The following is a 22,955-nucleotide window of genomic DNA, read 5'->3' as shown; positions in this document are numbered from 1 at the left end:
AAATAAGAGAAGGCTAGATGGGACAAGGCAGGCACGGGAGCTGTGTCATCACTGTGAAAGCAGTCCCACAGTGCCTGAAAAAGAAGAGCAGAACATGTCTGGTAACAGTAACCAGGTTCAACCAACAGTCCAGTGACACCAGACACCAGGCAAGTCAGTAATGACAAGGCAGGCCTGAGGTCAAGCCAGTGTGTAAAGTCTGTCAGTCAGGGTGTGCATCAGTTGGGCTGTGTGCCCAGGCACAGGCATGACTTCAGTCTGGCTGAAGCTGGGAACTGCTTAAAAGCTTCATCATAAAAGCAGCTTTGAGTGATGTGAGGGGAGCCTCTGCTGAGGTGGCTTCTTACAGGTCTTTCATAAGCAACTCTTTCTTCATAACAATCTGGATCAACAGCTGTGTGATATCTGAGAGCTGCCCGTAAGTGCAGGCAGCTACACTCCTGAGAGGGAGCTCTGGACCCTTATACAGAGAAGGTGAAAGCAGATATTGGCTACTGAAGAGCCATCTAAAGATGCTGCCCAAGTGTGCTGTGATGGAGTTAGGAAGGCCAAAGCTCAGCTCAGAGGGATGTGGGGTGAATCTTATGAGGGATATGGGAAGAAACAAGAAGGGTGGGGATAACAACTGAAAGACTAAAGAAGATGTGGACCCACTGCTTAATGGGCAAGGGACTAGTGACAGAAGACAAGTAAAAGACTGAGGTACTTAGTGCCTTTTTTTTTTCCTGGTAACACTTGTCTTCCTGCTTCCTGGGCCCCTGAGCCTAATGATAAAGCCTATGGAAGTGAAGAATTGTCCACAGTAGACAGTGACAGCTGAGGAGTAGTTAACTCAGTTGTGCAATTGCATGCCAGTGGGACAAAGACTTGTGCATCCAGGGATGCTGACTGATGTCATTGTGAGACTGGTTTCTATCCTCTTTGAGAAGTCATCACCATTGGGAGGTTCCTCAGTGACTGCAAAAGGCAAACACCATGGCCATTTTCAAAAACAGAGTCTAGAAAAGTGAGCCTGTTAGGGACTGAATCCTTCTGGAAGCTCTTTCCCGGCATGTGAAGGACAAAAAGGAAATTGGAAACAGTAAGTCTTGTTTTACCAGAGGCAGGTTGTGCAAACCAGTTGCCTTCTGTGCTGACATGACTGGCTTGTAGATAGGCAGGGTCTGTGGTATGGTCTCCTGTAGCATTCTTACAACTGCCAAGGTGAGATGTCAGCTGGGTAAGTGAATGCAAGTAAAAGGCTCAAAGGATGATAATCAGCAGTACAAAACTTGAAAGATGGCCATGTGCTAGTGATATACCTTATTAATTACCAGTTAATACTAGAGAGCAGTCCTTTATCTGATGTGGTAACCAGCAACACGGGCTGGGGGTACCTAACTGGAAGCAGCTCCACAGAAGAGGACCTTGGGGTTCTGGTGGGTGCCCAATTGAGTCAGCATTGCATCCTTGTCACACAGGCAACTGATGATATACTGTGCTGCATTAGCAGTGTAGCCAGCACTTTGAAGGAAGTGATCGTTCCTGTTGGGAGACCACACTGGAGCAGCATTTGTGAGTTCATACTGTCCTGTGACTAGTGGGCTCCTCAGTAAAAGAAAGGTAGTGACAGAGTAGAGGGAGTCCACCCAAAGGCATAGTAATGACTAATGACCAGGGAGCCAGATGACACTGGGGATGAGGAGAGACAGAGAACTGAGTTTCAGTCTTAAGATGGAAATTTCATTAGTTCAACTACCAAATGGGAAGGGAGAATATAGAGAAGACTGATCTGTGCACTTTTTGGAAGTGCTCAGTGACAGGAGAAGGGATGACAAAGAAGTTGTGGTAAGAATAATTCCAGTTGGACAGGGGAGGGAATGCGGCTTTGGGGGTGACCAAATACTGGGAATGGGCTGCCCAAGGAGAGTTTTGGTATCCCTGTCCTTGAAAGAGCCAAAAACAACAGCATACTAGAAAACTTTTACTGGGGCTTGGACTAATGACCTCCAGAAGTCCTTTCAACATATATCAGTCTAGAAATCTGTGTTACTGTTTTTTGGTTTGGTTTTGATTTTCTTTTGTTGGTGTTTTTTTTTGTTTGTTTTGGGGTTTGTTTTGGTTTTGGTTTTGGTTTTTTTTTTTCATTTAAAAAGAAAGAAAAGTCCCCCACCCAATATGTAATAAGGATGGCTAGTAACAGGTTGACTTTCTCACATGTCCCTTTGGTAGAATTTGCTTTCAGGGGTTGTGTAGCTGTTGTCCTGTATTGCATCCCTACTGTAATAGAAGATTGCATGGAAATTTCACCCTCTGCAGTTCCATTTGTTTGACACACATTTTGATTTTCTAGATCAGTACTTCTAGTACTTCTTTTGTGTAGTCAGTAATGAGAGGCATATTTTCAAAAGGCTGATAAAACATTAAACTTACTCTTTACAATGATATGTGATAGCATTGGGAACTAATTGTCCTTTTAAAATAGGTAACAGGCTCTGTGATGAAGTTGTGCTAAATAAGCATGAATATAAAGTAATTTCTTAAACTAATACTGCTTTCATTTGTAGTAAATCTATACCATTCCTTATAAATTAGGGCCTACCCAAACTCCCACTGAAGTGGGAGGTGAGGGGGAGAATTTATTTGACCTTGTGATTTTTAACTCCTCTGATTGTTTATGCCTGATTCCTGATGCAGTGTTCTTCAAGGTAATGAAACAAAAGGTTTTAGTTCAGAATCCTAATATGGGTAAAATATAGATCATGGGATAGGGAACATGGAGCAAAAAGAACAGGGCCATATTTAGGATTTTCACAGCAAAGCAACAAAACTGTTTTTAAAATTAACAGCAAACTGTAACTGAGCTTGCTTTCTGTTAGAGGCATGCAAATGCTGCAGTAGTATAGAAAGGGTTCTGCCTTGACTGATGTTCAACAAATAAGTACTTAAAAAAAAGCCTTGAAGGGGGTCGAAGTAATAAACTCATGGGAAAAAAGATAAATCAGTTACCCATCTGTGAAACCAACAGACAACCATTCTTTTCTGGTTGTGATTTTATTTAAATTTAAGGAGCTCTTGCATTTACATGTTGTGATTTTATGCCATTGAACACTGAAAGTACATCTTTAGTGATAGGCTAGAAGATTTGAGCTATAAACTGTCTGACCTCAGTGAAGGAAAAACATAAAGGCATTGATTGAACATTTTGATCATAAACTATTTTAAGTTACTTCTTACTTACAGATCGAAGGTTATAGGTGTAACTACAAAACAGCTGATGATGTCAGTAGCAGTAGTCTAAGATGGGTAATTGAAAGCAACAATGGAAAATGAGGGAATTTTTTTTTTTAGATATAAACTCTTTTCTAGTTTGAAAGTGATTATTTCAGTCCTGCAAAATACTACTGAAAAAAAATGTGTCAGTAAGAAGTTGAGGATTTCTCTAAAAAGCTGACTTAGTCTTAACTATTTTCTAGCATTAAATAACAGGTTTTACTATAAAACTCATCACAATGTTCTATTTGCCTTTAACAGTTATTTTCAGATTGTGAAAATACCATTACCAATTTGTCCAAGCTAAACCAGCACTACCCTCCCCCCAGCCAGATTCTGATCTTTACTGGAATGCATTTCCAGCGTTGCATTAAATGCCTGCATCTTGAAGCATAATAGAGACATGCCCATAAAATGTAAAGATCATACTTTCATATCCTGTAAATATTTGCATTTACATCCTTTTTTTGAGATCAAGTTGAACTTGAGATGAACTTGATAGAATACCAGGACACTTTTAATGTTGGTCCTCATATAATTTTTGAAGATTAATAATTTACTGTGAGAAAGGGTCATCCCATAAAGCTCCTCACATAGTTCTGGAGCTAAAGTTTACAATGAGACCCAGAATAACTGGAGATGGGAGGCAAATTCTGAGGGACACCTTCCTTTGTGACTATAGTGTGATCTTCTGAATGCTATCTGTGCTTTCCTTAGGAAGGTGGTAGTTCTGTTAGGGATGGAGGAAACATGGAAGTGTCAAGCTTCTTCCGAATCCCAAAGAAGGAAAGAAGTCACTTATCGTTTCTTTTTTTTGAAGTGCTTAAGGAAAAACCCAACAAACCTGAACATATACCTGTGGCCAGAATTTCCATTCTAGGGCACAGTAAGATGTACCATCCCTTTGGATTCTAGGTGTCCTAAATCAGACTTTTTTCCCCTATTTTACCAAAATTCTCAGTGAGAAAATGAACGTAACCAAAGTAGGGATTCCTATCCCCCAGGACAATTAGGTAAGTCTTCTAACCATTTCTTCCCTAGAGGAACTTGATCTTTCCATTGCAAGAACTATATTTTTTAACTTCAGAAGATGTAATAAAAAAGTTTTTTCTTGCTTCAGCATAAAATTAAAGAGGGTCTAGATGGCAATCTTTATTACCTTAAACCATTTAAAAGTTACACACACATAATGAACCTGAGCCTTATGGCAGGCAAAGTGGTAAAGAGAGCAAATGAAAAGGTGACAGCTCCTACAAATAAGAGAACATTTTCCCTATGCTTGCAAATATGCTTCCAAATGCTGTATTAAAAATACTTAAAAACTTACTGTATCACAAAAAAAAGGTGTCTGGCAAAAGACTGAGCATTTCAAAATACACATTGCACACTTGGATATGGGTTTTGACTAAACTTTGTCACAAGGATAGGTTTTGTTTGTTTCTGACCCTTGTTAGAGCAGGATCTATTTGCAACAAGGATTAATTTAATGAAAAATGTTTCTCACGAGGTCTGCAGTTCTGTAATTTCTTTACTTTTTGTTGATATTTTAAAACCTCACTAATTATTTTTAATAGCTTTATATTCAGAGTAGACATGCATGCTTCTACCTAGAGATTTGCTAATTGTGGAATTGGCTTTTTCACAGAATCACAGAATGGGTCAGATTGGAAGGGACCACAGTGGATCATCATCTGGTCCGACCTCCCTGCTCAAGCAGGGTCATCCTAGAACACATTGCACAGAATTGCGTCCAGATGATTCCTGGATATCTTTAGTGAGGGAGACTCCACAACCTCTTTGGGCAATCTGCTCCAGTGCTCAGTCACCTGCACAGTAAAGAAGTTCTTCCTCATATTTGGGTGGAACTTCCTGTGCATCAGTTTTTACCTGTTGCCTCATGTCCTGGTGGTTGGCATCACCCACAAGAGCCTGACTCCATCCTCTTGGCTCCCCTGCTTTAGGCACTTACATATACGTAGCTGAGGTCCTCTCTCAGATCTCTTCTCAAGGCTGAATAGGCCCAGCTCCCTCAGCCTTTACTCATAAGAGGAAACGACCTCCTTAGTCTCAGACCTTTTTCTTGATACAAGTGATAACTACTTTTCAAAGGACTTGGGATTTACTGATCAGTGTTTAGCAGCTTCCTTATAAAAATGGAAATTTCAGAGTTGCTGAAGAAGGGTAATTGCATTCAAGTGAAATACAGTGTTCAGTTTGTCTGTATAAAGCATACTGTGCCACTTTTGATGTTTGCATTTTCCCTAATTTTGAAAAAGGAATTTGAAATGCAGACAGCCTGACCAGGGTCTCGGATCTTGTAGAGACAACCTGTTTGATCTTTTCTTCTCCTTCATTTAAGTAAGAGGTAATGAAGAATAGTACTAAGCTATTACTACTGATAGGTTTTAGTTTTCTAAAAAAGCCAGAATCCATGTTATGTTATATAAATAGGCAAAATGCAGTTTACTCCATATTTATTAAATAAAAACATGAATGTCTATCAAATGTGACATATCCCAGCATTCTTATCCTATATGAGGAATTTCTGTCAAAATTCAGTACAGCTGAATGTGATAATTTTGTATTCTCCTACTTACTTGTTCCATTGAAGTTACTGATGCTGACAGTATACTGTGTTTAAATCATCAGTAGGACACCAAGACTGTGTCTGTCCTAATTCTAATCCTTTCTTCCTGCAGCCATTCTCTTATAGAAAACTTAAGCTTGTGACACAAGTGCCTAGAAGACAGAACTTGTCTAAAAAATGTGCATGAATAGCCCTGCGTTTTAGTTGATCAAATTGATGAAGTGCATATGGCTGAGAAATTAAATTCTAGCAGTACTCAACGCAGTAAACAACTTTAGAGGCTTGTTAAACAATTCAGAGTTGCTTTAGTTAATTACTTTGAAAGGCTGTCTATTGTGAATAAGCTAAAGAGCAATGGAGATTACAATTATTATACAACAAAGTATTGTCACACAGTCTTATGGTCTTCGCTCAAGGGTTTAAAAATTCTCTCATTACGTGATATTTACAGTGCCATTACACTGTGCAAATGGGACAGATATATCCAGAAGTGAGTGTCTTCTTTGGCTGAAGACAACAGCCTCTGGTGGCTGTGGCAAAAATGGTGCCCAACCAGTTTTACAAACTGGTAGCTGCGTGGTTTAGGGTAATGTAGAGATACGGGGTTTAGGGGAGAAGGGGAGAAAAAAAATGAAAGCCAACTGACCAAAAACCCAGAAACAAACCAAAAGCCTGCCTCTGTTCAGGCTGAGTGGGCTGCACATATAATATCTGTAAATTCTGTTGTGACAGAAACAGCCTTGTTCAGTTTCCAGTTCCCTTAGCAGTGTTTTTGTGGGTTTTTTATTTTGTTTTGGAGGTTTTTTCTGCTGGTTGACAGATCTCTCCTTTTTCCAGTGTACTTATGTATATACATTCACCCATTCTTCTCTACTACCTGCTTGTTTCATCAGCTTATCTGTCATAGGGAAAGCCTCTGGCCTCTGAGAACAGAATGTAGTTTAACAAGTAGCTCATCAAAGAGTATGTAGGGATTGCCTAATTGGAGTAGAAAATGCCAGCTTTAGCTCTAAGTGTAAACAAGCTCTAAGCCTAAATGTAACCAGCTACAGGAAAACAAATTATCTTGGTAAAGGAAATGGAAAAATGACTTGTGTAAGAACTTGATAAAATGGCCTTGTTTCAGCTACAGAATGGCTGATAGCTGTAAGTTGAACTACAGCATAGTAATGGTGTAACATTCTCACTGTCCACTTTGTCACCCTGTTTGAAATCAACTGACAAAATCAGTTGTGTGAGACCCCACTCCTGCTCTGATTTACACTGCGGAGTTTATTACTTAAGCTGCCATTGTCAAAATCGTAGTTATTCAGAGTCAAATCTCATGTTTTCTGCTGTTACACAAGCTTACTTTCTACTTGTCTTTCTTAAGAACTGTACCCTCTAACAATTATTTGAAAAGTGGAAATGCTTATAATGTGAGCTTTGTATTGAACTAAGTTCTGGGGAAATGATTTTCCATAATTTTTTGTGCTTTGTGTTATTTTTTTACACAAGTGGGAATGGACTGTTACTGATGACTTTGTCTTAGGGAATAGAAAATGACAATTTTTGGGAAAAAAAAGGTTTAAAATCCTGAATTTTTGTTCACTTTTATTCTGATGAGCATATCTGTTTATTTTCTGGTCTTACTTCAAGTGAGTTCCAGTAATAACATAATCACTTCATCAGTGAGGGTAATTAATTAATTGCAACTTAGATATGGCCTTTTAGATTCAATGCTGTTGCATTTATTAAAAAAGTATTGATTGACAAGGGTGTCTTTGGCTTTTGAGAAGTGTTTTGAACAAATAAGATCTGCAGCACTAGGAGAAGTAATTGAGCTGAGTACTAACTTAATGTTAAGATAGCTTTATGCTCCTGTTTATACAGCTAGAATTCTTAGACATCTAATCAAAATATTGCATATAATCACATACCAGGGCATCTGTGGGACACTGAAGTTTTTAAAATAAATAACTTACCACTTAGCTATATAGTTTCATCATTACCTCCTATATTCAACTTTCAGAAAACAAAAACTAGCAAAACAGCTTGTACCACTTTTTAAATTAGCTGTCTTGTAATTTTAAAACTGCCCTCTGCCTGTAGCCAGATTTTGCTCTGAAAAGTTTTATGTTTCTTGGTTTCCTCAGTCAGTGGTTTTTCCATTCTCCACTCTCACTTTGTATTCTGCTTATTTTTCACTACTTTTTCTGGGAGAATGTAGAAATTGTAGTGATTTGTAAGTAAAAAAAAATTCTTCCCCAGACGATGAGTGAGAACAAGAGGAAGAAGGATTTGTACTTTTTTAATCAGTTTTTTCTCTGTGACAAAGAATATCTGCCATTCCTAATGTAATGAAACTGAAGCCAAGTTATAATGGTGAGAGCTGTCTTCAATAAAATGAGCTATAATACAGCCTTTCTACTTGTCTAAAAAAAAAGTAAATTAAGAGTTAGTGTGCATGTGGGAGATAGTGATGGAAATAAATGTGAGTTCTCTTGATCCTTGTTTTTTATGAATTTCCCATCCTAACTTTGGGTCTTGTAAAATGGATATGTCTTTATTGACCTCAGTTTCCTTTTGAAGTTTTTGGTTTTCATCAAGCTGAAGGAAAAGACCATGTGAGGAAGTACTTCTGAGGATTTTCTCAACTTGTTTTCTTCTTTCAGTGCTCTAGTCTAGTGTGCTGTGTAATCTAGACTTACTCTTTTCAAGGAAGTAAAGTACTTCTGGTGAGGTGAAGTGTCAGGAGGGAAGTCGTAATGAACTGGCTTGTTTAAACATGCTACCAGGCACAAATGGTATATAGCCTAAGAACTGGGAGCACTCGTCTGTGACATGGCTCGTATCCTAAGAAAAAAAATCTGAGAATGCAGTGAAAGCATGCTATTGCTTGGCAAACAAAGGATAGTAGACTTTTTTTGTGTAAACATAACAATAAAGTAGCAGAAATTAAGGTAAATTAAAAAATTCAATACTGCTGTTTACACTAATATGTTGTGACCATTAATATTGTAGAAAAGGTTATTGGAATAAAATAAGTGTATTGTACTGCTTCCCCACAATGTCCTCCAACAATATGCTGCTTGAGGATTTTTTGAGCCAGAGGACAACATGTATCTATTTAATTTTAAGACTTTATTCTTTCATCAGTTTATTGTTTGAATGTATGTTATCAAGCAATTTGGAATAAAACTATACACTTTGATGGTTTACTTGGCAAACAGGGAAGTTTGTCCTTCAGAAAAAAATAGCAGGCATCTTCAGAATTTTAAAGAATTTTGCAAAAGAAAAAGCCTTTTCAGTATTCTGTTACATGTATTGGTGCCAATAAAATATGTGACTGTAGCAAACAATGTAACTTGAGATAATTAGATATTCAAAAGACATTCAGAAAACTTTTTTTTCATAAATAAAAAAAAAGAAAGAGATGAAGAATCTTTGGAAGGAGTATATCATCTTCAGCCAGAAACTGGCTAGAGTGACTCCCCTAGTTTATTCTGATAAAGTGCAAATAATCAGGTCTTAGAACAAGCTAAAGGAATCAGACTGTAATGGTAAACTGTAGTAGCTCTCCATAAAGGGAGTTCCATAATTTTGTGAGAAACAAGTTCCTACCTGCAGTAGTGAATTTCTACAGAAATACTTCATCAGCTACTCCTGTCACCTCACAAAATAGCACAACATTTCCATTTCTGTGTGATGGTTATCATTTGAGTGAAACAAATGACCAGCAGTGAATGACTGCCTGTTCTTTGCTAGGTTGTTTATTATCATTATCACTTTTTTGTTTTTGTTCTCTACCGAATGTGCTTCTCTGGTATTGAGGGAGAGGTTTCTGCTGAAAACTGAGGTCAAATAGCAGGAATTATGCAGCACTCCAAGAAAAAGGATTTTACTTTCCGATTGCACAAAGGTCTACTTGAGCTAAAAGCTTCTGTTGTTGTGGAAAGCACTGTAGTGTGCATTGACTTGAGACTGAAAAACCTGTGAAAGTCAACCTGTGAACAGAGGTTGTTTGCACATAACACCTCATGTCTCTGAAGTTACTCTGATGTACCTTATCATGGCAGACTAAAGTAACTGTAGCTTAGTGGTCAGGAACTTGGATGTCATCTGAAGAAAAATGAGTATACATTGGGGAATAGGTGAGTATTTCGGATCACCAGATTTGTTCACGCTATTGAAGGACAATTTGATGTCTTCACGTTGATCAACTGTAAAAGTACCTATTTTCCAGTACCACAGCTCAGGAGGACCCTGGAGGTGTGTATATTCTACATTTAGTCACTGATATCACCTTTGGTGCACTTCAGTTTATGAGGACTTTTTGAAGGAGGCAACTCTTGCCCAGGATTTGTATGTGCATTGTCTTTAGATACTTCTCTTGCTAGTCAGTGAAGGGGAAAGTGATTGTGTACAGATAACAAGGGGGTGTTTATGTGCATTGGGGATTGTCAGAATTTTCAGGTTGTAGTCTCATTTGTATACGTACAAATGAGGAATAGCTATAACATGGTCATACTCGAGCTTTCCTAATAAGTAAAATCATACTTTATGCAAGCTTTTTAAAGGAGATAACAGACCTCTTTCAAGCCTTATTTTTGTCCAGATTGTATCTACTGTAACACCACATAGAAAATGCCTACTGACAGTAATGACTTTTGTAGAAGGTATGGCATTGAACTAATCAGACCTTGTATTTGAACCAACATCAGTCCCTCACTTCCTGTGCTTTTTTGTAAAGACCTGTTTTTGAGGATAAACTCTTTCATTCTATTTGGAGAAGTGATAGCCAGGTGTTTCCAAAGGATAATTTTGTGAAAAAGATAGTCTTGGTAAGATTGGGCTAACTTGTCAGCTGTCTGTGGGGGCTGTAGGATGTTCTAGATGGACTTGGGTCCTCTCATTGCAGTATGAGTTCTGCCCTATGGGAACTTAGCAGTGGGTTACCAAAGCTTTCTGAGTTGCAGGGAAGCACTTCATGGGCAAGACAAAATTTCTGTCTGATTGTGAAGCTGTACAGGGTGCTGGTGTCCAGGCAGGGTGGCTCTGTGAGGGGAGGCCGGGGCTGCCCCACGCAGCCGGTTCCAGCCGGCTCCAACCCACCCACGGCGGGGCAGGGCTGAGCCCACAGCCGATGGGAGGTGCCTTGGGGAAACTTCTTTGAGAAAGGAGAGGACTAAGAGCTCCTGAGAGAGGAGGGAACTAAAAGGAGTGACAACAGTGGGAACCCTAGGGTCAGAGGAGGAGGTGCTCTGTTGTTGAAATGTTCCTGAAGGACTGCAGCCCACAGAGAACACCTGTGGGGGAAAAGGAAGGAGCAGCAGAGAGAAACTGTTGCACACTGACTGTAGACAGCCCCCACCACCACCTTGCACTGCTTCTTGTCTCACTGAAGGGACTGCAGCAATAGGGAGTAGGTGAAGTTCGAGTGAATATAAGCCAGCAAGGAAAGGTTGTTATAGCTGGTAAGTGATCTCCCTGCTGTTGACTCATGAGCTCTTAGTCCTCTTCTTCCCATTTCATCCTGCTGAGGGGGGACTGAGTGAGCATCTCGTGGGTGTTTGGCTGCTAGCCAGGGTCAACCCACCACAGAAACTAGAAGTGATTCAGTCTCTGTCCACTCTTACAGCAAGCAAAGGACGAAGATTTTTCTTTTTTAGTGGATTTTAAGATTTTAACCAGCAGCTGAGTAAATTTGCCACCAAAGGACCAAGATTATATGAACATGTGTTCTGGCCATGTCTGTGTCTGAGGTGTGCCTAAGCATGCTTTATGTTCAGGCAGTCTGATACTTGTTTGTAGTAGGGTAGCAAGAGATAACATAGCTGGCCAAACAACTGACATGCTTGCAGTTGTAATGTTGGGAAGGGCATGATGTAGATTCGCATCCCTACTCTGTGCACAAGGTTGAGTTACATGCAAAGGATCTGTTTGTATGGGGAATGTTGTAGAAAAGAACATGGGGAAACTTGAAATCATTCAGAAGGAAATAACTCAAACATTTATACATCCTTGTAATTTAAAACTGTCACTAATTAGCACTTCATCATTAATCAGCCTGGGTGGTCGTGGGGGGAAAATCAATGCAAGTGCTGCCAGTTCAGCCATTTGGCGTCATCCCTATGGAAAGGATTGCAGAATTATTCCATGTTAATTTTCAGTGGATTTTTCTTCAAATTGCAAAATTGTTCTTCATCTTTCTGTATTATTTATTCCTTTCCCTTTCTTATCCTTTAAAGTAAGTATCATTAATATGAGTTGGAAATTTTCTGGCTTGGTCAAGAAAAAAAACAACTTTCTAATGTGTTTTCAAAACAAATTTATTACTTCCTGGTGATGCAAACAACTGTGGTATAGCTTTTCAGAAGTGCCTTGAATGTTCAGAAATGTAGTTTGTCATAGATATCTAAGATGATCAGTAATGCTGAATTCTTTGAAGTAGGGTATCTGAGAAATGTCAGTGTATAGTTAAATTACATATTTGCATACAGTATGTGTAGTTAAATTGCATATTTGAAACCTAGAACTAATTCTTGTTAGGAATCTGTCAGACACAACTATGTTTTAAATGTTTGAGAATTAGTCCAACCATAGCTGCACCTCAGTGATAGACTTGGATCACCTGGGATCTTCTAGCAAATTTGTGGTGTAAGGAGGTTAATTGTGTCCACTTGACAAAGATATTTTTATTTTACATTATTTTAACAGTTCTGTCTGGAACAGGCTTCCCAGGAGAGGGGTTGCAGCACCAAACCTGCCAGAATTCAAGAAGCATTTGAATGATACTTTCAGGCACGTGGTGTGACTCTTGGGGATGATCCTGTGCAGGATTAAGAGTTAAGTTCAATGATCCTTGTGGATCCCTTCCAACTCAGTATATTCTCTGATTCTGCATTTTAAAGGGACAAATTGCCCCCAAGAAGGGAAGGCTGGTGCTCTGTGCTGACTTATGGAGCTGAGTGTTAAGAAGCCCAACAAAACAACAACAACCAAAAAACCCCAATAAACCAAAAAGAAAAGCAAAACAACACTGAGCCATCTAAAACTACATCGCAGCATCTGGAAATACCCTGGCATTCTGGCCTTCTGGAAAGGCTTTTTTCTCCCTGTGGTTGGTCTCTGCTGTTGTCACTACTGAGCAAAAGAAATACAGTCTGGTATTTGGACTGTTTTCGTTTAACTGGAGCAGAGATGTGTCTCTGTCACTCCTACAGAGCTACTTGTCTGGTGAACACAGGAGAGGTTTACACTGACGCTCTTGCATGTATTTTTAAATACCTTTTAAACAGGAAAGGAATCCTACAAAAGGAGACTGCTGCCATCACCACAAGTAGTTTCCTATACAATAAAATAGTTGGAAAGCTGGCCCTTGGCTCTTCCCCTTCCTCCCCCTTTCAGAAAGAAGCACAGCAGGGATGAGCAGGCCCTGCTGAGGCTTAGTCAAGTGTGACTTTCAAACTCCTTTTGTCTTTGCATCCTTTAGAACAGGATAGGCTGTGTTTAAAAGGTCTACAAATGGGCAAACCACAGTTCTGTGATTCTTTTTCTGTTGCTTCTATCACTGCATAATCAGCTTGTATCTCTCCATCCATCCATCTTTTGTGAAACAGTTCTTAAAGAAATAATGTGTGCTCATGCCGAATGGGGAAAAATGTTTAGAATCTCTTAAAATATCACTGTAAGTGTCTTCTGAAGTTAGAGCAGAAGATTTGCCTCATACAAAGGAAAAAAAATGTTTCTGGTGGAAAGAACTAACCCATGGAGTAATTGCTTATTTGTAGCTGCTACAAAATTTGGTACAGTTTTGTTGGTTGTAGGATAATTTCAGTGTTCCACACCTGACTCTCTGTAAGGATTTTCGAGAACACTTATTGCCATGGTTGGAAAAACATTTGAGAAAATCTGTAGTGAGACCAATATTGAGGCAGATATTTGGGTTTTTTTCTGTTTTGTAGGTAGTGATGATGCAATTATGTCTCCAAGAAGAATTTACAAAGTGGATCTTCCTCCAGAGGGTTATGTTGCAGCTACTCCAGATGCTATTAGTAGTGCCATTTCTGAAAACTCAGGCAGTAGTGCTGACTCAACAGGTAAGTTTCTATGGTTGTTACTGTGATAAATTTTTCTCAAGGAACTCTTATCAAGTAGACTCAGACTGCAACAATTAAGTATTTAAACTGTTGCTGCCAGCGGGTGTCACTGTTTTGCAACATAAGCAAAATGAGGATGTGCATCCCTATGAGTTCACCTCTCTTGTTAAGTGTTGCACGACTAGATTCAACATTTGGTTATAGCCATACAGTGCCACAGATCTTGCTGAAGTTCCATAAAGTCTAACTGAGGACAAAGTCTTTAGCTCCTCCCACTCAAGTGGCACATGTATATTCATATTATGCCTGCTTACAGTCTTGTTATTTTTAAGGATAAATGATAGATAAAGCTGTTTTACTAAGTCTTACTCTTGATATTCTGAGAAATTGGATAAAGACTCAACAACATTTCAAATTTACCTCTCTCCATTAGAACAGACATTCATCATTGGTGTGGGTGGAGGGAGATACCTATTCTTTAGTGTTGAGAGGCTTTCTGATGAGAAACTGTGACCAGGTAACTTCAGAACCAATATTTAAGGTTGTCAAAGAATACAAGAGAAGAAGCACAGAATCTGTAAAGTGAGCTCTAAGTTGGCCTCAGTTAAATACATGGTTTTCTGAATGCCATTGCCAGAATAAATTGATTCTGTCCGTCTTTAAAAAAAAAAAAAGTTCTGAGCTTAGACAAGACAAATTCATTTAGTTTTTTCAGTTGCTGTGTTCCTGTGGATGTATGTTTGTCTAAAATGGTGTATCACTATCATTTGCTGCTAGGGGCATTCTACAGCAAAGAAAATACACAGGTAAGGCAGCTGAAGTAAAACACCTGATAAGCAGCGTTTATTAAAGTACTGTATCTATTCCAGCCTGGAGACTGCCTTAAATGTAAGGAAAATCTCCAATATAACCTGCAGATATGGAAAGGCAGATGCTGCTTGCCTCTGCAAACAGGACCCACAGGGGTGAATTTTCAGTTGGAAATTAGGTCTGCACTTTGTTCTGAGCTCCATTCAGAATGTGGATACAAGTAAAGCTATCAAAGTAGCTTAAGAGACTGAAGCAAAATACAGCGTGACTGGTCGTGCATCAGGAATGTTTTTCCTTGATGTGAAGTGGCTCAAAGACCATATTTTGAGTGACGAAGAAGTAACTTTATCGGAGTAACGTAAGAGTAGATCTTGATACTTTTTGGATTATGGATGGAAAGGTGTTCTGATGTACAGCTTCTAGGCTGCTCTTTTCTCTGTTGGATGGGATTCATGTTCTGAGTCCAAAAGCTATTTCTAGGCGATGCTTACATTTGTTTAGTTGTACAGCTGTCTTTGGGCAGTTCACTGGGTGTGTTTCCCAGCATGTCATATTCAAGCTGCTTATTCTGATCCCGAAGCACCATTTTGCTCCCTCCATGCCATATAATCTCCATTTATTATTTGGTGTTCTTTCCTTTAGATATTAGAGGGATGTTTCCCCTTCTGTATTTTGCTAATAAAACTAAATGAAGTCTTGTAATACTTCGTAGGTACATGGACCTATAACGTTCAGTTTTATACACGGACTTATGTTGCTTTTAAATGAAACACTAGAATACAGATGTCTGAACACTGCTGCAACCTCTTTATTAAGGTATTAACATGGAACTTTTGTGGCACATTTACTCAGCTACTGTTCAAAATCTGTGTGTAAATCAGGTTATATGTGGTCCATATTAGGTGTTGATATATTTCATAGCAATTAAGCAGAATAGAATTTAGGATTGCATTATGTTGTCTCTTTTTAAACTAGTATAAATACTTGGCCTGGTGTTACAGTGGATAGAATATTGAATAATGGTTCATTTTCTAGATTTAATCTTTTCCCTTAGTATTTCAAAACAAACGTGCTCAACCATGATAGCAGTAAGTAGAATTCTGATGTTGTGTAGTGACAGTATTGACTGTTGGATGGAGAGCTCTTTTAGCTGATCCCAATTTCAGTGTTCAGCAAGAGTAGGTTTTGGATTTCAGCCACTTTTTCAACAGTTAACAAATTGATCTGGAATTTTGGGAGACTTATTTCTGGATTGGTTTGTTATTTGACTTTGCAGTTTATCATGGAATCAAGAAAAATAAGTTTGAAGTGAAGTGTTTTTATCAGTGATTCTCCTTGCATGGTAGATTTGACTGTAAATGTCATTCTTGCCAGGGATTTGTCTAATTTGTTCTTAAAACCTCCTCATAGGGAGGTTTTTCTTACATGCTCTTTTCTACTTGCTCTAGTGTTTCACTACCCTTTAATACTAGGTCTTTCTTGCTGAAGTTTGGGCCCTTATTTGTTTTGTCTAAATACAGATTCAGAATTGGAGATCTGTGCTAATCTTGCAAGGTTGAAGGACAACATTAATTTCATCCTGACAGTATCAACTGTAATGGAACTAATTTAAAGAGTAATAATAACGGACAACCCAAAAAATATTTTAGAGCTGACGAGAAGTTGTTTTAATTTATAATTTCAATTAACTTTAACTTTTAAACAATTTCTCAAAAACAGTTGATGGCTAAATTCATAATCTAATGATTGAATACTTCATTCTTTCACAGATTAATGCAATAAAATATGAGCCATGGCACATCTATCCCTCTTGACAATCTTGTTATTAATTCAGATAGACACAGATTTTGTTTTCTTAATTTATTGAGAAGACATAGCAAATCACACTGATATATAAGTAAGTTGCAACTAAAAAATTTAAATCCTAAAATAGTCAGATTATTTTCATAAGACAAGTTTGATAAACAATGAAATTATTTTTGAGTCAGATTACTTTTTTTTTTTGCTTGAGTTTCCACATAATTTATTTCCCTTAATTCTGGACTCAAAGGCTAGAAAAGGATATCGTGGGAACCTTTTGTTACCCAGCATATACACAACATGCTCAATTTTTTAGGAAACACCAGCTTTTGAGCAAGAGGGGGGAAAAAAGGCAGGTCTGTGTGAATATTTCAGTATGTCTTTCTCCATCTGTCTCTGCATGTATTTTTAGCATTTCAAATATTTTTTGAAATGCTTTTAAATACTTTTCTTTGTTTTGTCAAATAAATTGTGAGTAGTTATGCCCTTAGCATTACACAGTCACCTTGTGATGATGCCTAAATGACTAATGGCATCGAGATTCAAAGTTTGGTGAAGCATCTCTGCTTCCCTCTGGGATTCTCTTATACATTTCCCAGAGGTGAGGAGAATAAAGCTGCTGTTGCAGGTTTGTTTCCTTCATGTAAGCAGGTGATTGATGAACCTGTAGTAATGAGAAGAAAAATCTAAGAGTCTTTCTTATCTTTCAAGAAAATAATGAACATTACATTTATCCAACATTCTTGGAGTAATAAAATAGACTTGAGCATCTAATTATTAAAAACTCCCTGGACTGTTTTGTATGACAGTGTGATTATGTCAGCCTTCTTTTGATTGAATTGAGTAACAAGAATTAGACAGTCAGGGGAGGAAATAATCCAGAGAATTTCTTTTGTTTTTCACATTATTGTCGTACTGACCTTGGTACATGTTAATGTATTGCTAACTTGTTTAGCAGTAGACTTTATATGTTTGGCAAGGGCATTAAAATGTGTAATTTTCAAGCTATAGATAAGTTATTATCCATCAAATTCTGGTTGTAAGTCCAATATTTTCATATCTTAAAGTTCTTAAATCAGAGATAAAAATTAATTTATTTTTATTACCTATTTATTGAGAAATGCTTCTTCAAGAGTAGTCACTTGAAAGATCCACCATCACGTTTAAAAGGGTTTTCTATATGAAAGGAGAATCCAGAAGACTTTAGTTACGTGTCCCTTAACTTTCTAGGAAGCAGTACTTTTGTTTTGGTTTTTACTTTCGTAAGATGAAGTAAAATTGGGGGGGTTTTGGTTCTTATTTCAAGACAGGTAAAACAATAGGAAACACTATCTTGCATTAAAGTATGAATGCTAAAAATGTAACCTTATTCCTTCTAAAAGATAAACTGATTTTATTTCTCCAGCAGTGTTTCTTCTTGGATAGTGTAATTGAAGCTATGATAATAGAATATAACATAAAAAGTTATTTTATTTTTGCACAAAACAGTGTGCTGGATTATAATTTCTCTCAAAAGTTCTTTAATATTAAATCCATATTTTTATGTAGCATCACAAAGTGATATTTGGTGGTTCTTAGATTTATGGCAGAGCAAATTCCTGCCCCAGAGACTGTAGAAGATAAAAGCTGTGCATGAGGAGTTCAGTAATATGCAATAGTTGAGGGCACCTGGAAGAGCAGATAAAGAGAACTCAAAGAAAAAGGTTCTTAGGATTTTTTTTTTCATTTTTAACTTAATAACCCATTCTTTTTGTTCTTGTTTTTCCTTCATAGTTTGGAACCACAGTGTAGTATTCATCTGATGCTATGCTGTTGTTACTATCTTGATAACAACCTTCCTACTTTTGGTGAAGCCTGTTATACAGACAGAAGGAGCAAGACCTGGCTGAGCTTTGTCCTAATTGGTAGGTTATGAGGTGGAGTTCTAGTTAGGAGGAAGAATCCAGTTTGGATGCTTCATTGTCATGCTGAGAAGTCAAGTTAGAGAAATAGAAGCAAACAACTGATTTTTTTTTTCCTACTTTTTGACAGCTGACAAATCTGACATAATGTACTTCTGTGGGACACTTCCTCACCTGGTTAAATTTGCTTGTTGGTCTCAGGCTCTGCAATTCTATATGATAGAGGCACATGAGTTATTTTTTAATGTAGCTGCCCTTTGGACTTTTGCTTTTTTTATTTGTTTTTGTCAGAAAGGGCAGTACTGCAGAGAATCACTACTGGTGCTGCAAGAGGTCTAAGCTGAAGGAAGTTAGAGATCTGTCTCATTTATATGCAAGTAAATTAGTTATTCAAGTGAGAAGCATACCAGGAAATTCTTAGTGTTGTCAGTATAGAATAGCAGCACTGGGGAGGGGTCCTTAACTGGTCTCATAAAAGCTACTACATTTCTTGTGTTTGGTTCTGCTGGCAAAAATGTTTGCACTTTCTGGTCAGCAAAAGATAGTTTTGGTTAAGGCATGATCAGGTAATCTCTGACCTCTCTGTAGTCTCTTGATTCACTTAAGGTTTAAGGCAACCATTTTAGGAAGACTTAATGATGCTTAAGCTTATGTTTGTTGTTAAGTGGTGCTAGTGTGAATCATGTGTTGACTATTTAGGTTCTGGGCAAGTGGTTGGGAATGCAATACATTACAGAACTGATAGCACACCGAGGGAACAATGGATATTGAGCAGCTAAGGCCAGCAGCAAATTTTTTTCACTGGCGGGTAGCACCGCTGAAATTACGAATGTTTTTGTAGCCTTCAAACTAGAGGAATCATTAGACCATGTAATTTAATCTTCTCTACCTGCTAGAGAGGTGTTACCCCATATTGAGCTCAGCAGTTTGCATTTAAAAAAAGAACCAACCAAACAAAAAAACCTATTCACATTTCAAGGATGTCACAGAGGCTCCACTACTTTCTGGTGCTACAGTTAATTGGCCTCACTCTAAACAAAAAAATATTTGAAAATGGATTTTTTTCTGCCTTCCTCCATTTAAAGAGGAGTATTTATTTAGCAGTATTTATTTAGCAGTATTTTCTTCCCGCAAAGAAAAACAGTAATCAAGTTACCACCACTCTTTTTCAATTAAACAGATTCACTTGTGTGTTGCTCTAAGATGTTTGCTTCAATCCTCAAGTCACTTTTGTAGCTCTTCTAGATATCTCCCATTTCACAGTATCCTTTTAAGAATATAAACTCCGTTACTGCTGGTAGTATTTATTTTTTCAACAAGACCATATGTTGATATAATATTGTATGGGCCATTCACTTAGGATTTGGACTTGATGATCCTTATGGGTCCCTTCCAACTCAGAATATTCTGTGATTCTGTGTAATATAGTCCTTGTATTTCTATCCACAAATCTGGGTTTTTTGGTTTTGGTTTTAATAGGTAAGAAAATTGTATCAATGTTTTTCTGCCACAGCATTTCAGCAAGAGCTCCTTTTACTTGGTACACTGATATTCTGACCATGCTTAAAATCTGCGGGATTTAGTGTCTGGGTTTTTTTGTTTGGTTGATTTTGTTGGGGTTTTTTTAGAACCCAAGTAGTGCTTATATATAACTTTCCTATTTTCATTTTTTTTTTTAATGTCAACAGTAATTTTAATGTTAATCACTGATGAAAAAGCCAAGCAGGTGCAAGCTTCCTGCCAGTTCCCACAGCAGGCTTTTGGGCTTTTTAAGTTGTCTCAAACCGTATTTCAAAATCTCAGTACTATGAGTTCATAGGCTATATGTGTTGCAAGAATAGTATATCAAAAGCTCTAAGTATTATTTTTCCCCAAAAATACATTTACCATTACATACCATGTGATTAAAGTATGTCCCAGCATCCCAATTAAACAGATTGCCCAGAATTCTTTACCCTTGAAGAAACTAATACTGTGTCAAAGTTTTAGATGTGTTTTCAAATTAGTCAGAGGGTGTGACTGTAGAAAAAAGTTAAAAGAAATATTTCATTAAAAAAATCTTTTTCTAGTTCCACACCACTTCATTCATGTCTGCAGTTATCTCAGTGATGTTACAATATACATTGTTTGCTTAGTACTTCTTAACTGTAAATTAAAACGTTTAACAGTGCTCAATGACTATTATTACCTATTTTAAATAAAATAGTTCAAGTAAGAACTCAACATGAAATAAACTCAACTTATCTTGAAGCCAAAGGAGTTTAAAAACACTTATAATTGCTTTTCTGAATCTTATATCTGAAAGAAAAAGCTATGAAAAAGTCCTCCTATGAATCAGGTTGTTTTGTATTGTGTTCTGTCTGCTGCTCGTGGATTGACTTGTGGCAACTTCTGTGTTAAATATCCAAAGCTGGTAACAAGACAAATTATGGGAATTGTGACACTTTGGGGGTAAGAATTGGGCATTTGCAAACAAAAAGTAAGAAAATTCTTTCCAGATTTATTCTTTTTTTTTTAATGGAATAACAAGCCTATTAAAGAATTGTTACAGATAAAAATCCTGTCTAATTTAGGACTTCATAAAGTATGCCTGAATAATGAAAGATGCCAAAGTACAGTTCTTAATATAATAGTGTTTTGCAACACAGATGCACCAGATCATATTTCAGTGAATAAGTGAATATGACTGATATGCAAGTGTGCAGATTTTTCTTACAACTTGCTGAAAAAAAGTGTTTTTCTGTTTCACTTCAGCTACTTCTAAAACTTGTGCTGTGAGGTTTACTTCTCTGTCGTCCTTTTCCTTAGACTTGTTAGCATGGGTATTTCCTTTTCTAGTGTGGATGGTATGGACTTTCAGGTTGAAAACTTGCTTGTGAAAGAGTTTAAAAAGTGGTTTTCAGTAATTCAGCAAGGAAGAAACAGTGACTAAGAGTTCTGACTCTTTTATATTTCTAATAGTTAGGTTAAGTCTTTTCTTAAATTTCTATTAATGAATTCTATTACTTAATTTTGGGTGTTCTGGTTTTAATTCTCTGACAGTTTGGATGTCACTGTTTAGTATTAAAACAATATATTTGTGCATGATACAATTTTAGGTGATAACATTCTGTAGTTTAGCATTGTCCTTGCAGAAATTAGTGTATGACTCCCAGTTTGTGAGTGGCAGATTTTCCTGAACTCCCAGCAGCTTCAGGAAGTCTCATGTGTATGGCATCATCAGAAAGCAAGCTGTAGCAACAATGACACCTCTGTTAAGGCTGTTACTATAAGCCCTTCCATAGCGTTGTGGTGTTTGTAGATTAATCAATAACTTGGAAGAAGAGATGTCTGGGAGGTTAAGGAACTTTCTTCTCTACAGCCTGTTTCTTCTTCAGCTTGAATGTACTTGGCATTTTGGAACCAATTACTGTGAAAGATGCCCCAAACAAATAGAGGTGTTGGACAGCTGAAGAATCTGTACTGCACGTCTTCTCTTTGAACATCCTCTCGGCAGACCTTGTGTTTGTTGATAGATGCAATGACATTCTTTCATAGATGATATCACCACAGTTTTCTTTCTGGAATTGAATAAGATTAGAGAACCATTTTTGTTTTCAGAGTTCAGATAAAGTATTGAATCATTTGTTACCTTTGGCTTAATTTTTAAAAAAATAAAAATCTAGGTCCAGTGCTGTTCATATTACACTGACGTTGTTATCAGTTGACTTGCATCACTGGAATTAAATTAAAGGTTAAGAAAGACTTAAATCAACTTCTCTAATACTGCTTTGGAAAATCTTTAAATCCTTTTCTATCTGAATAGGAGAAGGTTTCCTTTTTAAAGTGTCACGGGATTTAAGAGTTGTCCAGAATTCTAGTTTTGTGTTTAACTTTTATCGTACTTAATTTCAAGGAATTAAGTGTATGCTTGGAAGAAGATGCTTGCTGATGTACTCGTGTTGCAAAAGCTAGCTGACTGGTGTGATCACAGCTTTTTGGAAATCTTTCTGGTGTACTACATGTGATACAAACAATAAACATTTGAGGTAGGTGTAGCTTGGGCAGGCACTTAGAGGAAAACATTTCCAGACCACCAGTATTCTGTAGCAGTGTTACAAGCAATTTCAGTGATTTGGCAAGCAGCCATCTAGAATGGGGTAATCACCTCTCCTGATTTCACAACAAACAAATCTGAACCTCCTGAGGGCGAGTGTGAAATACAACAACAAATTCCCCGCTGTCCACTGAGGGTTTTAAACACAGGATTGGGCTATCAATTTAAGATGTAAGTGTGAATCACTAGTTTAGGTTTATATACAATGTAGAAACCAGTCATTTCTAACTACCACTGTCTGTAACTATTTACATCTTCTAAATGCTGATACAACCACAAGCATATGGGAACTATTGCAAAACTCATGGTACAAATCAGGAGCTTTTAATGTCACTGAAGTCTTCAGTAATTCTGGTGTGATAGTTTCTAACATGAAGACGTTAGCAGACACCTGTCAAATCAAACAAAAACTCACAAACCCCAAAAAA

The 22,955-nt window shown here is 37.6% G+C and overlaps 1 protein-coding gene across 5 annotated transcripts in view; it reads left to right on the top strand.

Annotated features, from left to right (window-relative positions):
• Positions 1-22,955, top strand: part of ERICH1 (glutamate rich 1) — a 67,028-nt gene that overhangs the window by 15,746 nt on the left and 28,327 nt on the right. For 4 of the 5 annotated variants that reach the window (XM_051778127.1, XM_051778129.1, XM_051778128.1 and 1 more), the window contains exon 3: positions 13,786-13,920. In XM_051778127.1, coding sequence (XP_051634087.1) covers positions 13,786-13,920 — 135 coding nt within the window. Of the gene's footprint in view, positions 1-12,538; positions 12,667-13,785; positions 13,921-22,955 lie in introns of all 5 variants that reach the window. The other variant, XM_051778130.1, reaches the window with a different exon arrangement.

This window comes from Manacus candei, unplaced genomic scaffold (genome assembly GCF_025592945.1).
Source record: "Manacus candei isolate 608988 ecotype Guabito, Panama unplaced genomic scaffold, ASM2559294v1 h1tg000011l, whole genome shotgun sequence".
NCBI classification, from domain to species: Eukaryota; Metazoa; Chordata; class Aves; order Passeriformes; family Pipridae; genus Manacus; species Manacus candei.
This window is presented reverse-complemented; position numbering and strand designations above follow the sequence as displayed.